This window comes from Phalaenopsis equestris, unplaced genomic scaffold (genome assembly GCF_001263595.1).
Source record: "Phalaenopsis equestris unplaced genomic scaffold, ASM126359v1 Scaffold000191, whole genome shotgun sequence".
Taxonomy (NCBI): Eukaryota; Viridiplantae; Streptophyta; class Magnoliopsida; order Asparagales; family Orchidaceae; genus Phalaenopsis; species Phalaenopsis equestris.
Genome location: NW_018164633.1, coordinates 542,156 through 556,503, shown reverse-complemented (window position 1 = coordinate 556,503; position 14,348 = coordinate 542,156). Strand labels below are relative to the sequence as shown.

Here is a 14,348-nt window from a genome sequence, read left to right as displayed (position 1 = left end):
TTACAGCCTGAGCACTTTCTTGCCTTCGGATACGGCCCTAGAAGGGAAGAGGAGGATACATCCCCAGATAGACTTACAGCTAAAGCCTGCCCCTAATAGTTGTGCGAAGGCTTTGTTACTGTCTTTTATTAGGATGTATGGTTTCTATATAGAAGCTTTTAGTTATGAAGATTATGTCCTGCTTCTAACTGCATCATTTCTTCTTTCAGTTTATTTAAGGGTCTTTCATTGGACTTTTCTTATTTTTGCCGGTTAAATTTATATATATGGAATTTCTAAAATGCTTTTGCACAAGTTTGATTTGCTTTAATCCATTGTATTAAATCATTTTTGTTTCTATGGCCTGTTTTGATTTATTGATTTTGGTTTGTAAAGACAACATACAAATTCTGCGTGTGGCATCTGCGCAATCATCTTCCTTTTATTTTATCTTTAAAAAATAAAGTCCTTAATCTTTAAGTTTATATGTTGAAATTGTGGTCATTTGAATTTAGTTTTGAATTTGAATTGCCCTACGTTATTTAAAGGGTAAAAAAGATCATATTTTTATTTTATTTTACTAAAATTTGTTTTTATTATTTTTTGCACTTGTCTGAGATTCAATCCTTTTAATGTTCCAGGTGTTGCTCGGTGAAAATCCAGGATACGATATGTCTAATGTCAAGCCTTCTGAAGCTGGACTTGAAACCGTCCTGCAGGTTCTGAAAATTCAGTTGAAGTTTTGGCCCATTCTGGGAACAAATTTTGAGGCTTTGCGTGCAGAATGGAAATTGGTTGTTTTAAACAGGAGTAAGTGTCAACCTTACATTGTGTTTTTTCAAATAGCTCTCATACTTGAACAGTAATATGAATGAGCACATTTATATGCACTTTTTTGTTTTTGTTTTTTTTTTGCGCATGAATTTATTATGTAACTTCCTTCGTGCCTTTTGTTTAAGGTCCATATATATTGTCAGTGTTTTGGGGTGGTTGTTTGGAGAATTATTTTTACTAGATGGGATGTCTCAAAAATAGAGAAAATTAGAAATTAACCTTGAAATGCTAAACTGAATGAGATGAAATGTTGAAGGAGCCATGTGCTAGGGTTGACGAGGGCTAGGGGGGCTGAACCGGTTCAACCCAGTTCAGCATGGGGTAGGGGTTGAACCGAACCCCCTCCTCCCTCTTTTCATTGGGAGTTTATTTCAGATTATGTTTGCACAGCCGCCAGCATCCTCTTCTCCCGTTCTTGGGCTATATCTGATGGTTAGGGCGGTGCTCCGGCTGTTTACCTCTCCCCAGTGGTGATTTATCTTCTCCGACGTCTAGCTCCATCTCTCTCCTTGCTAATTTTATCTGCACCCTCATTCCCAATGCACTGCGCCACACACACGCGCCACCACACCATTGTCAAGGTGGCTGCCATAACCAGCCCTAAATCCCAGATCTGCTGCCATAACCAGACCTAATTTCCAGATCTGCTGCTGTGACCCTCTCCCTCTCCCAAGCTGCTGCCGTAACCTTCCTCCATTCCCAATGTGGCTGTCATAACCAGCACTAACTCCCAAATCTGCTGCCGTGACCCTCTCCCTCTCCCAAAGCTACTACGGTAACCATTTCCAACTCCCAAACCTGTTGCCATCGCCCCATCTCTGTTGTACTGTAACCCCTTCCAGCGCCATCCATAGCTGCCGCAAGCCCCATCCAACCAACCCCCTTGCTGTTCAGTCGGTGTTTGCCGTCTTTGCTTTCTCCTTGGGGCATCTTTTATGTTTGTGTCGTTATTTTTTTAAAGTCAAGAGTCTTTGTTTGTAACCCTTTTGATTTTTAGCAATAACATTCACATTTCTGTTATGGTTTGAGTTTTCCTATCAAGGGTGTTTGTTGATATGGATGTAACCCACCTTCTTTGGGGGTATGGAGCGAGGGTGATATGTGTAATTTAATGATGAATATGGAGTTTTGTGGAGGTGATGGAAATTTGATTTGTCTTGGTTGGCCAAGATCACCAAGATTAGATCTTAGAGTGAACTAGGGTTGCCAAGGAACTTGCAGAGCAACTTGCTATACTTTAGTGGCGGTCCAAACCAAGAAGGCTCGTTCTAGGCTAAACTTTTTGCTATTTCTTAGTTTTGGGACTTCTGCTTTGTTTTATATATTTGGAGATTGTGTTCTCTAATTTTTTGCTCCAAGTCTAAGCAGTGTTTCATCATCTTTTTTTTTTTTTTACAGTGATTTGTTTGTAACTTTCTTAGGAATAGGTGGTGGATCTCTCTCGACAGTTGTGCCTCGTCGGAACTGTTTTTTCATGGTTATCTTTGCTATTTTCATCCTGGAAAGCCACCAAACGACTTCTATCTCCTTCCAAACTCTGTTGACTTTACATATTCTCTCCCTCGTGCTATTTCACAACCACCTCCCCGTTGACTTAATCCGACCTTAAACACCTTCTAGGAACCATAGAACTGGCTCATAGTGCTCCCACATCGAATCCACCAACATTTCGATGAACTTCTGCATCAAATAATGATTCTAATTTTCTTTTTTACAAACTCATGGAAGTGGGGTAGTCCATATTATTCCATTGGAATCAATGACGTGCTAAGGGTGTCAGCTTACTTTTATGCCACACTTTCCTTTGTTTTCCTTTGCATCTATATTGATCTTCTATGTTGTAGCCATACTGATTTTTTTAAATTCTACCTGATGAGTTGGTAGATCATTTTACACACGATATCCTGTATTATTCTCATTTAAGAAGACCTTGAACATTTTTAGTATAATTACTCCTAGAATTTGGTTCAATTTAGAGAAATCCTTACTGTGTTTTTACATGTTTTAGACTTCCTTTCGGCATTGTGCGGTATGACTAAGTGCTAAGATGTTCCTATGAAATTAATATGATACATTTTATGCTTTCATATAGAGAAACATTGAGGATTCATGGTTAACATGTTGTTAATCAATCTAATAACTCTCTTTTTTTTTAAATGAAATATGATATGATTCTTCAAACTTGGTTTATAATGAGATAATCATAATTATCTGACAATTTAAGTGTGAATTTGGAAAACAAATAAATCAATGTGCAATCAAGTTAATTGCCACAAAATAGTGATTTCATTTATTTCAATTTTTTGTCAAAATCATTAGCATCAAATTAGTCAATAACAAATTATGAGAGAAAATGGACAAGAAATGAAATTTATTCAAATTTGTAGTTAAGGATTTTATATTTTTTTTTATCTAAGGGTCTGTTTATGGCAGCTGTCATAGAAAGCTGCTGCAGATAAGCTGGTCTTTTTTTTATTTTTTATAGTTTAAAAACAGTTGTACCGCAACTTTTTCTGGACAAATGACATTATGCCCTTGTATAGTAATGTTGTTTGCAACAGAACTGTTCATACTAGTACATTCTATACTTTAATAGAAAATATTCAGTGCAGAACGTTACAAAATAAAAATGGATACCTCGCTAAACTGTGAGTAGCATAACTACTTAAATTAAGAAAATGACTATTAAACAACAATTAATAATATGATAATATTACTTTTCAAATGCAGACGACGTATGTCACGAGCTAAGCCGTCCTGCAATGATAGGTGAAATCTTCCGGCCCATCTGCTAACTGAAAATTGTCATAGTTTTTTGTGATTCTCTATGGACACCTATAAAACTTTCTTTCGTAGCTATGTGACTGACGTGAAGTCAGCAGAGAACACCGAAGATCACAGTAGCAATACAATCCTCTGGAGGTACCAGAAATCTTTGAGCTCATTTTCCCTAAAAGTTTAAAAAAACACACCCTTCGATATAGTAAAAGTAAAAAATCATAACAAAGTAATTAAATTTTTATGAAGCTGTGAGGTATATAAATTAATGAATCTGCACTATAAGAAGAAAACAAACCTTATAAAAAAATGGTTCTTAGTTGCATTTAACCCATCTAATATCAAACTTGTGTGTGTCACATATGCATATCACCAAAAGAGACATTCCAGAAGAACCTAAAAAATCGTAGCACCGAAAAAAAGAGAGGAACTTGATTGTTTTTATTAGGATTTCACATGTGACACCAACTAATAAATATAGGTCATTCAGAAGAACTCATAAGGTTAAGCGTCTCATCATCGACCTCCAAAACCCACCAAAAGAAAAAAAGAAAATGCAAAAGGAAAAAAACACTTACAACTTGTGTAAAAAACCAATACAGTAAATATTAAATGCATATGAACAGAAATATACATGAATTGTATAAAAGATTAATACAATAAACCGTGAATGTCTTCGACAATTATTACAGTTACAACAACAACAACAACCCCTTTTCCCCACGCCGTGGGTCGGCTACATGAATCTTTTTTCTCCATTACGTCCTATTAAGTGTCATATTTTCATTTAGTTTTAATAAATTAAAATCATTTTTATACAATAAGCTCAAGTCTTTCTAGCTCTACCTCTGTCTTTCTTAACGTAAGTCAAATCTAAAACATCTACTCTCCAAATCGAATCATCAGATGGTCGACACTTAATGTGACCAAACAATCTAAGACGATTTTCTCTAATTTTGTTCGTCAGAGGAGCTACACCAACCCTATCACGGATATATAAATTTCGCATTTTGCCTCTAAGTGTAAAGCCACTCATCCACCTAATCATTCTCATCTCAGCAACACTTAACTTGATATTATGCTTCTTTTTTAAAGGCTAACATTCGACGCCATAGAGCATTGCAAATCTCACCGCCGTCTTATAAAATTTTCCTTTCAGTCTAAGTGACACTTTTCTATCACAATTCACACACACAAAAGGCCCGAAGCATTCTTCCACTTAAACCAACCTACTTGAATTCTACTATTAACATTTCCATCTATATCATCATCGCTTTGAACAACATACCCGAGATATCTAAATCGTTCACACCTTTTAATAATTTGATCACCAAAGTTACACTTATGTCACTAGAGCTACTAACACCAAAATTACATTCCATGTATTCAGTTTTAGTTCTACTCAAATGAAGACCTTTATGCTCCAATGTACACTTTCATAATTCAAGTTTTTCCTGGGTTTTTTCTCTCGTCTTATCCACAAGACGGATATCATTAGCAAAAAGCATACACCAAGGTACATCCTCCTGTAAATGTCCACTAAGACCATCCATAACTAAAGCAAAAATATATGGGCTTAAAGCTGATCCCTGATGTAATCCAACAAAAATAGGAAAATATTTGGTCAATCCTCCTTCAGTTTGAACACAAATGATAGCTCTAGTATACGTTTCTTTAATGACATGAATATAAGTCATATCAACACCTGTCTTCTCAAGGACTCTCCAAAGAATATCTCTGGAACCTTATCGTAAGCCTTTTCTAAATCAATACAATTAATGAAAATAAAAGTTAACATTTCTTCCAAGCACCCTTCAATTATCGCAGCCGTAATTTATTTTCTCAACTCTGTCATCACGTTTGCACCTTCCCCATCTTGATCACAAGTCTTGGAAACATCATTTTCAATCCGTGACAAAGACTGTCTAAGGCGTTTCTCATATGCCTCGGCAGGTACATGTGCATGATCCTTGTCCGACATATGAAAATCGATGTCGTTGTGGGAAGTATGTCATCGAATATAATTATGGATAGTCATCGTGACAATCATAAGCTGCGCCTATTTGGGAAACGGGTAATATGATATATCGCGAAGTATAACATGTTTCTTCTTTCAAATACTAAAAGTCTTCCCAGTGACACCGCGTAAACAAGATTGACTTTTGTTGAACATTTCTTTCTTGTTTCACGTGACATTGTTGACTCGCTCAAAGTTAGGTATGTGGTATATTGTATCAAGAAAGAATTTGAGGTACCCTCGCTGCAATGGATGCTCAACATCGACCAAATAGTTTTTATCTGATGTGAATTGAATGACTAGTTTTGAAGGAAAAAAAGTTAGGAGAATAAGTCGGTCTCAAGCAAACCTGTGGGTGGATGTGAAAAGTTATATTTGTTATTCTGTGTTGCAGATTTGAAAATTCGATTCTCATGTGCATTGTTCTCCCAACCAGTCATGACAAAAGTAAAACACATGTTGAAGTTGTATACCGCCATAACATTCTGCTTTGGGAACCCTTAACAACCGATGAATGCGATCTTCTCATTATATGGAACACGTGTATTAATGTGTGTCCCATCAATTGTTCCAATATAATTCTTGAAAGATAATGGGGACCCACAATATTACATAAGTAAATATAAAACATAACGAGAAATGAAAAACTCTTAAGTAAAGCGACATGTCCAAAGCAGCATGAAAAACCTTACGCATATAAAAATATCCGAAGTAAATAAACAAATAAAAAATATAAATTATAACACAAGAATCTAATAAAAAAAATATCCCTCAAACGTCAGTGTTCCTATGAAAATAACATAGGTAAGCCACTACGGTCTGCGGTCATGATCATGAAAAACTCTCTCTAGGCGAATCTTCAAGCAACTTTAAAAAGAACAAATACAGTGGCATGTCCTCGTAAATTTCTGGAGTAGTCTCTAGAATTTGCATAACCTGTTGGGCAGATGTTGCTTTGTGATGGGTCAGAGTCATTGGTACATGAAGCCATCAACTGTGATAATTGACTCTTAATGAAAGTTGCTGCCTCTTTTTTCTTCTTCTCTACCCTGGGTAGCTTTCATCAACTAGTGGATTCGACCTCATTTTAGTTCGGGTTGGGGCCTTCGTTAGAATCACGTGTTTGATCATCTGCCAAATTTGCAGGGATGTCACCAAACATTGTCTTACTGGGGGCACATGCATTGTTGCCCATGGTCAATGTCAACGACAAAACATACGATTTAATTTCTCTTCCATCTCAAGGTCAATGCCAATTTATTTAAATTTTTTTTGCAATTGACATCACCTACAAATACAAATGACATGTTGATGGACTTAAAAAATAATAAAAATTGAAGTATACAGTGGATGTTTCAAGAATGCTCACCGCGAGTCTCTCATCCCAACACTCCTCGGAAGCATCCTTTGTTTGCTTTATCGGATCTCAACCCATGCACGTGCTTTTTCGCTTCAGTTTCTTCCAGATTTTTCAATTATTGTTAAGTTGACCCCACTTGTTTTATAAGTGCATTCTATCGTACTCTTTGTCTGTACTTTCTTTAAATTTTTTAATAATGTTTTGTCATCTCTCCTTGTTGAAATAGATTTTTGGCCTATTTCTCTTTTCGACCTCCTTGAGAGAAAGGTCGCGAAATATCATTCTGGTATCCTTATCCCACATGCAAATGAACCAACTTTCGTGGTCTTAACCATTTTGTATGCTAGCATGAAAAAACCAATCAACATAAACATTTGTCATAAAAAAACATTTGCCATAAAAACATTTTCCATAAAGAGAAATAAAATGTCACAATAGCAGCACCACTACCCCACCACACTACGTACACATCACCACTGCCACCACCTCCACACACAACAACAAGACAATCGCATCCACACACGCAACACATCCACAACGGTACTACCTCCACACACATAAACACATCCACTACCGCAAACACAACCACACATTCACCTCATCTACACAACCACACCAACACCTTCTTAAACCACATACAAATACACCAACACCTCCACCATCACCTCCTCTACACATCCACACCAACATCTTCTTAACCACTCACAAACATATCCACCATCATCAACACATCCACAACCACAAACCAACCAGAACCACCTCACTCACACACAAACACGTTCGCCAGCACATACACATCCAATCCACACACCAATCACCCTCCACCTCCACTTCCACACACTAACAACCCTTCACCACCACTCCTCGTTCTTCAACACAAACACATCAACCCCCACTTCCACCACATCAATGCCATAAGCTAACATCAACCAAATGTATAGTGACTGTGCAAAAGGAAAACCATATTCCATCATTGCACGTGCATTCAAAACTAGTACGTATTATACCATAATTCATGAACATAAATGAGTAAGCATTAGCATTTGCCAAATCGAAAATCCCAAAAATCCAAGCCATTGCATGTGGAATCCCAAAAAATCCCAAAATCCAACTTCAACTGAGAACCAATGAAGCATAAGCATTTGCCAAATCGAAAATCCAAAAAATCCAAGCCATTGCATGTGGGATCCCCAAAAATCTCAAAATCCAACTTCAACCGAGAAGCAATGAAGCATAAGATTAGCCAAATAAAAACCACAAAATTCTAGTGCACAGAGAACCACACCAACACCAAGAGGAACCATTGCACAGAGGAACCCAAGGTGGGCACAAAGACACAAAACCAAAAGGCACACAATTAGAGTAAAGAAATCACCGCACAAAGATTGCCTATAACGAAGAAGAACCACTGCATAGAGGAACTACCGTATAGAAAAAAATATAGTACCAAATCCGAAGAGGAACCAAAGTCAAGGATAAAGGCATAATTTAGCTAGGGTTACCCAACCCAAAGAGGAACTGCCGTACAGAAAAATTATAGTATAGTTGAACCACCACACAGAGCACCGCACGAAGAAGCAACACCTCAGACAAATGAAAAGAACTAAACACAGCCGCAAAGGAGATAGAGAAGAGGGAGAAGAGAACTCACCGATAGAGGCACAACACCAACCACGAGAATCGAGAGAGAGAGAGAGAGAGAGAGAGGAGGGGGGAGAGGAGAGAGCTGCTAGGGCAAGACGCGAGAGAGAGGATCGCTAGAAAGGAGGGGTAGCTAGGGCAAGACACGCGAGAGAAATGATCCCGGGAGAGGAGGGGCAATCGCGTCAACACTATACAAACAAACACGGGTCGCGGGGTTGAACCCGCTACCGCATTTCGTTTGGATTTTTCATAAAATTCATTGTGCCGTCAAAACCAAGGGTAAGGCGTCGCGTTTTCTGGCACGCCGCGGTAAAACCGCTGCCCAAAACTGGGCCTAAGTCTGATGTATAACTTATTCTTTGCATATTTGAATAAGTTATGAGGCTATGGAGAGCACAATATTATGAACTAATTCTTCTTATTCAGCATAGTATTTGATAGAAGTTAATATATATATATATTGATCTAACTATGAAATAATAAAATATTGTATAGCCATACAAATAAATATAGATTTTTAAAATAGATTTTGGATTACACTTGTATGAATCCATGGGATTTTGATTTTCTTGCCTTGAATATGTAAAATTTTGATCTCTTTCACTAGCATTAATATGTGGTTTCAATAATAAGATATGGCACATATGCATTTCTTCTAAACTTTTCTTATAAGCTAATGAATAGATATACTTTGTTCCCAACTAGTCAATAATTTAATTGTTGATTTTCCTTACTTCATTCCTAACTATTCAATAATTTAATTGTTGATTTTCTTTATGGAAACACATGTCGGCTGATCTCTTATTGGCATTATATGATGCATTATATGATGCATTATATGATGCACTATATTTTTTTATTAAAATATTCATTCTAACATATTACTTAGTATTGTATGTGAACTTTAATGTTGAATTATTATCACGATAGTCTCATAGGTTTATCACACCTGATCTTTAGATTTTTAGTGAGAATTTTCGCCCGCAGTAGCTCAATCATTTCTTGTGCCAGTGATATGGACTAGCTTCTTAATTAAAATTTTCTACTATGTTTTGAGGTTTTTTTTTTTTTTTAAATGTGACTGATTTGGTTTCAAAAAAAGGTGCAGCTAGCCGGAGTTTGATCTCATGTCTACAAGAGAATCTACATAGTCTGCATTTGTGCGGCTTCACGTTTCAACTTTGTGTTTCTTTTAAATTAATTTTTCCTCCCAGAATAACTTTTAAGTTTTGAAGAATTTGGTAGGTAGCTTGTAGATAAGCCTCCTTTAGTTCATGCATAAATTAACCTACCACAATCATAACATAAGTTATATCTAGCCTCTTATGTATAAGATAACTAAGTTTTTTCCCTTGACCTGTGACACATCTTTTATGAGGGAAATATTTGCATACTGACGACGTACGCAGAGCTGTGTGCGTAATAGCCTCACAATAACCTTTGCTCGGAGGTTATTGGAAGGTTATTAAGTTCAATAATATATAAATCTAGTAACCTTCCAATATCCTTCGCGTGTTCTATTTTGATGTTATTCATAGGTTATTACGAAGGTATTGCAGGTTAATCGAGTGGGCACGCAGAGTTGCGTGCGTATTCCATACGCAAATATTTCTCCTTTTGTGATCTTCTATGTTTTTTGGTTATTTTTTAAGGTTTCCATTTCTACTCATGGCTTTCCTTAATCCTTCATTAGATAATGCTTCACATAATATTTTAAGAATTGAATTGGTGTATAGGTTCACCATGATTCATTATGTGATATTGTAAACTTTTTAATTAATGCAGTGAGAGATAATAAAATTAGTGTTTGGTACAATCTGTTGTGTTTTTTTAGAGGTAAATTTACATATATTGCACACAATTTTTATGTATTTACATATCTTACATCTAAACTTTCATATTTTCATACATAGCACTTTGGTGCTTTAAATCTGTGCATGAAAAGTTTTATTTGACTTTTAAAAAATTGTAATGATACTATTTTTTATGTGACATTAATGATTTGAGTGCTACGTGTGTAGATATGAAAGTTTGGTTTGAAATATGTAAATACATAAGAATTGTTTGCTATGTACGTAAATGCACTTTTTTTAATGGCATTCGGTTTGTCAAGGTGATTTTGAGCAAAGAAATGTCTTAAATTTTTAGAAATCACATAAAAGCAAAAGAAAGTTTAGTAGACTGATGATTACAGAACTTTTTTATTTGCTTGACGAGTAATTGGTAGAAATAGACTATTTCTTAGAGGTCAATTTTCTCTTTTATTATTTGGGGCATTTACATGTATACTCCCCAATTCCTATGCATTTAAGTATCTAACGCCTAAACTTTACTTTTTATATTTATACCACTAAAATTTTTCATATCACATCAAATAGCCCACCATTTTAACTTTTAAAAAGCGAAATACACCTTTTCATGTAAAAACTGAAGTTTAGGTGTTAGATATGTAAATACATTGGAATTGAGTGGTACATTTGTAAATCTTCCTTATTATTTTTATGAACTTTCACGAAGGTGATGTAACCAAAGATTCAGAGTACAGGATTGTTTGTGGTATTGAAATTGGGGTAAAAGTAGGGAGTACATCAATTGGTGTTCTGAACTACAAAATATTTTAAGGCGGCTTATTTATGATTTGAGTAGCTGTAAGGATGACCTCTCCTCAATATGATTTTGGAATATTAGTTAGTATAATAAGGCTCTAGTTGTTGCTAGTAATTGATCTTTTTTCTTTTCTAGGCTCATTTTGTTAAATAAAATTATTTTAGGAAGTTTCATGGTTTATTTCTTTTGAAAAGTATGGGGTATAACTTGATTATCAAATTAAGACCTTAAAAAATTACCCCAAATTGGCCTTGGATTATATCATAAAAAGTAGGAAGGAACATGCTCATATCAAACTTGATTATGAGCAGTAAAATTGGAAATTTTTATGTAATTGTTGCTGGGAAAAGCAAACCACTTGTGTTTGTTACATTAGGAATGGTAGAGGTCCCCATTTGTCATTATGAATTAAGTAAACAGTAATATAACCTTTTTATTGCAAGCTAGAAAAGTCGCACTTTTTTTGTTCCCATTTCCATGCCAGATTGGGAAATTTCTAAATCCGAAATCATGGCAATAAATATTTTTTAACATGAACTCCTTTAAAACTTCAAATAGAAGGTGACCAAGATGATGATGATAAAGCCAATTGGTATCTTTAATAGATCATATACTTGACACTCTTTGATTTCCTGAAGAAAGTAAAGTTCCTCTTTTTCTTAACATTTCTAAATTTTTACTTATTTATTAATCCTAAAATACGCTGCTGGGAAAAAAAAGTTATTTTACAATTTTTTTTTCATGAGCAAGTTTTTGAAAATAGCCATATGGTTGGTAGAAATTTTAGAGTAATTGTGGAATGATTTGCAAGAGTCATCACCAATAAATAAATTTTATTGCTTGAGCAGTGAGTGTAGTAACTAAGGCTCGATGAGGATTATGCTATGTGATTACTCGCTAAAATTATGCATCATATTCCAACTACTATTCTCAAATTTTATATTTTCAATATACTCTCTTTCGATTCTCATTTTTTTACTTATTTATTAGAAGCATGGCATCAGTATAAAACACCAAACTGAATGACCTTAATTGGTACCTTCATGATAAATACAATGAAATATTGGGAACTTTACATACATACCACACAATTGTTTTCTATTTGAATATCTAACACTTAAAGTTTGATATTTCCATTAATTACTCTTCCTTGCTAAAACTTATGCTTGGAAAGGTGTATTTCACTATTAAAAGGTAGTAATGGTGGTATTTTTAAGTGATATGTATGTAAATATGAAAGTTTAGGTGTTAGATATGTAAATATATAAGAATTGTGTGGTATGTAACTTGGCCCTTAAAATACTAGACTAAAAGCAGCTAAACAGCCTAAATTTGTTGTTTCTTTCGTCAGAACTCTTTTATGATTTTGGTACTGCCATTCTCTTAAAACATTGCCTAAGAAGCAATAGCGTAAATTATTTATGGAATGTCCATGTTTCCGCTTTTTTGTTTTTTTTTTTTTGGCCTCATGTTCATTCTTTTCTGTTGTATCTTGTAAATATTTGACATACAATAATAGAATCTCTAAATTAGATAGAAGTTAAAGGCATGTTTGAGAGCATTTTTGTTTCTTGTTCGGGAAATTTACATATATGACTCCTAAACTTTCATATTTACATTTAGAACACTTTGATTTTATAAATCCATGCATGAAATGTGGTATTTCACTTAAAAAAATAATAATTGATGGTGATATTTTTATGCAATTTTAAAGATTTGAGTGGTCATGCATGTAAAGATTAAAGTTGGGGTATTAGATATGCAACTACATAAGAATTGTGTGGAATGTTTAAATGCCTCTTTTTATTTTTAAAAACATTTCAAATAATTAAGTTTTTTCTTTGTTAATTCCAGTGAAATATAGGAAGAGGAGGAGATTCTTGGTTGGGCCAATATGGTGGAGATGGGGAGCTAAAAGGCTTATTTACGAGGTACTTTATGGGCAACAGAGGCGGCGGCTGCGGCTGCGGCTGCGGCTGCGGCGGCATTCGAAGAGGATTGTTTTGGCTCGAAATGGTCAGTCAGAACATCCAACTTCTCCCCAAAAGGAAATTTTTGGAAGAAATTCAAAACCATATGTCGATTGATTTGGAGTAAGATTTAGTTTTTTGGCTCTTTCCTGTAATGTTTTTTTTTTTCCTTTTTTGGTTAGATTCTCTGTAATGACTGATGTGATAGTGCTGTAGGATTAAAGATTATTTGATGAAATGTGACCAGAATGATCAAATATTGTAGAAAGAGAACCATTTCCCCTGCATTTTTTTTCTTCTGATAATTACATACAGACCTCTCGAAACATTGATATTTACAAATTAAGCACTCACGTGATCAAACGATTGAGAATTTGATAAAAATGAAAAAATCTGGGTTGGGGTTCTATCATGAATTTTGATATTTGAGGGAGAATTTGAAAAATGGATGAACCAGGTTGGTTGATTTGTAAATAGCAAGTTTTGGGTGGTCTCTATGTAATTGCCCCTTTCTTCTTATCCATACCCGGAACAGAACATCCAGCTTCTCCCACAAAGGAAATTTTTGGAGGAATGTTCAAACCATATGTTTGTTGCTTGATTTGGAGTAAGTGTTAGTTTTTGGCTTTGCAGTAATGTTTTTTCTTCTGAAGATTTACATACATACCACGCAATTCTTATGTATTTACATATCTAACACCTCAATATCAAATTTTACATTGTATATCACTTTTAAAAGTTAGAATGGTGGTGTTTTTTATGTGATGTGTAAGATTCGGTTGATATAAATGTTAAAAAAGTAAAGTTTAGGTGTTGGATATGTAAATATACATATTAATTAGGTGGTACGTATGTAAATGCCCATTTTTTCTTTTTTTTGTTTGTTCCTGTGTGATGACTAAATGTGATAGTACTGTAGGATTGGATTATTTGATGAAATGGCACAGATTGATCAAATATTATAGAAAGAGAAGCATTTTCTTTCTTATTTGGGGCATTTGCATGCATAACACCCAGTTCTTGTGCATTTACATATTTAACACCAAAATTTTTCTGTTTTACATTTATATCACACAAATCTTTCATATTACATAAAAAATGCTACTATTTTAACAAATAAAACATGAAATACACTTCGTCCTGCATAGATAATGTGACA

General features: G+C 34.9%; 1 protein-coding gene across 1 annotated transcript in view; it reads left to right on the top strand.

Annotated features, from left to right (window-relative positions):
- Positions 1-13,476, top strand: part of LOC110022461 (histone deacetylase 15) — a 42,465-nt gene extending 28,989 nt beyond the window's left edge. Inside the window, exons 16-17 of the mRNA XM_020721411.1 lie at positions 621-789; positions 13,074-13,476. Of these exons, the coding sequence (XP_020577070.1) occupies positions 621-789; positions 13,074-13,306 (402 nt within the window). The 3' untranslated portion in view covers positions 13,307-13,476. The remainder of the gene's footprint in view (positions 1-620; positions 790-13,073) is intronic.
- The last annotated feature ends 872 nt before the right edge of the window (positions 13,477-14,348 follow it).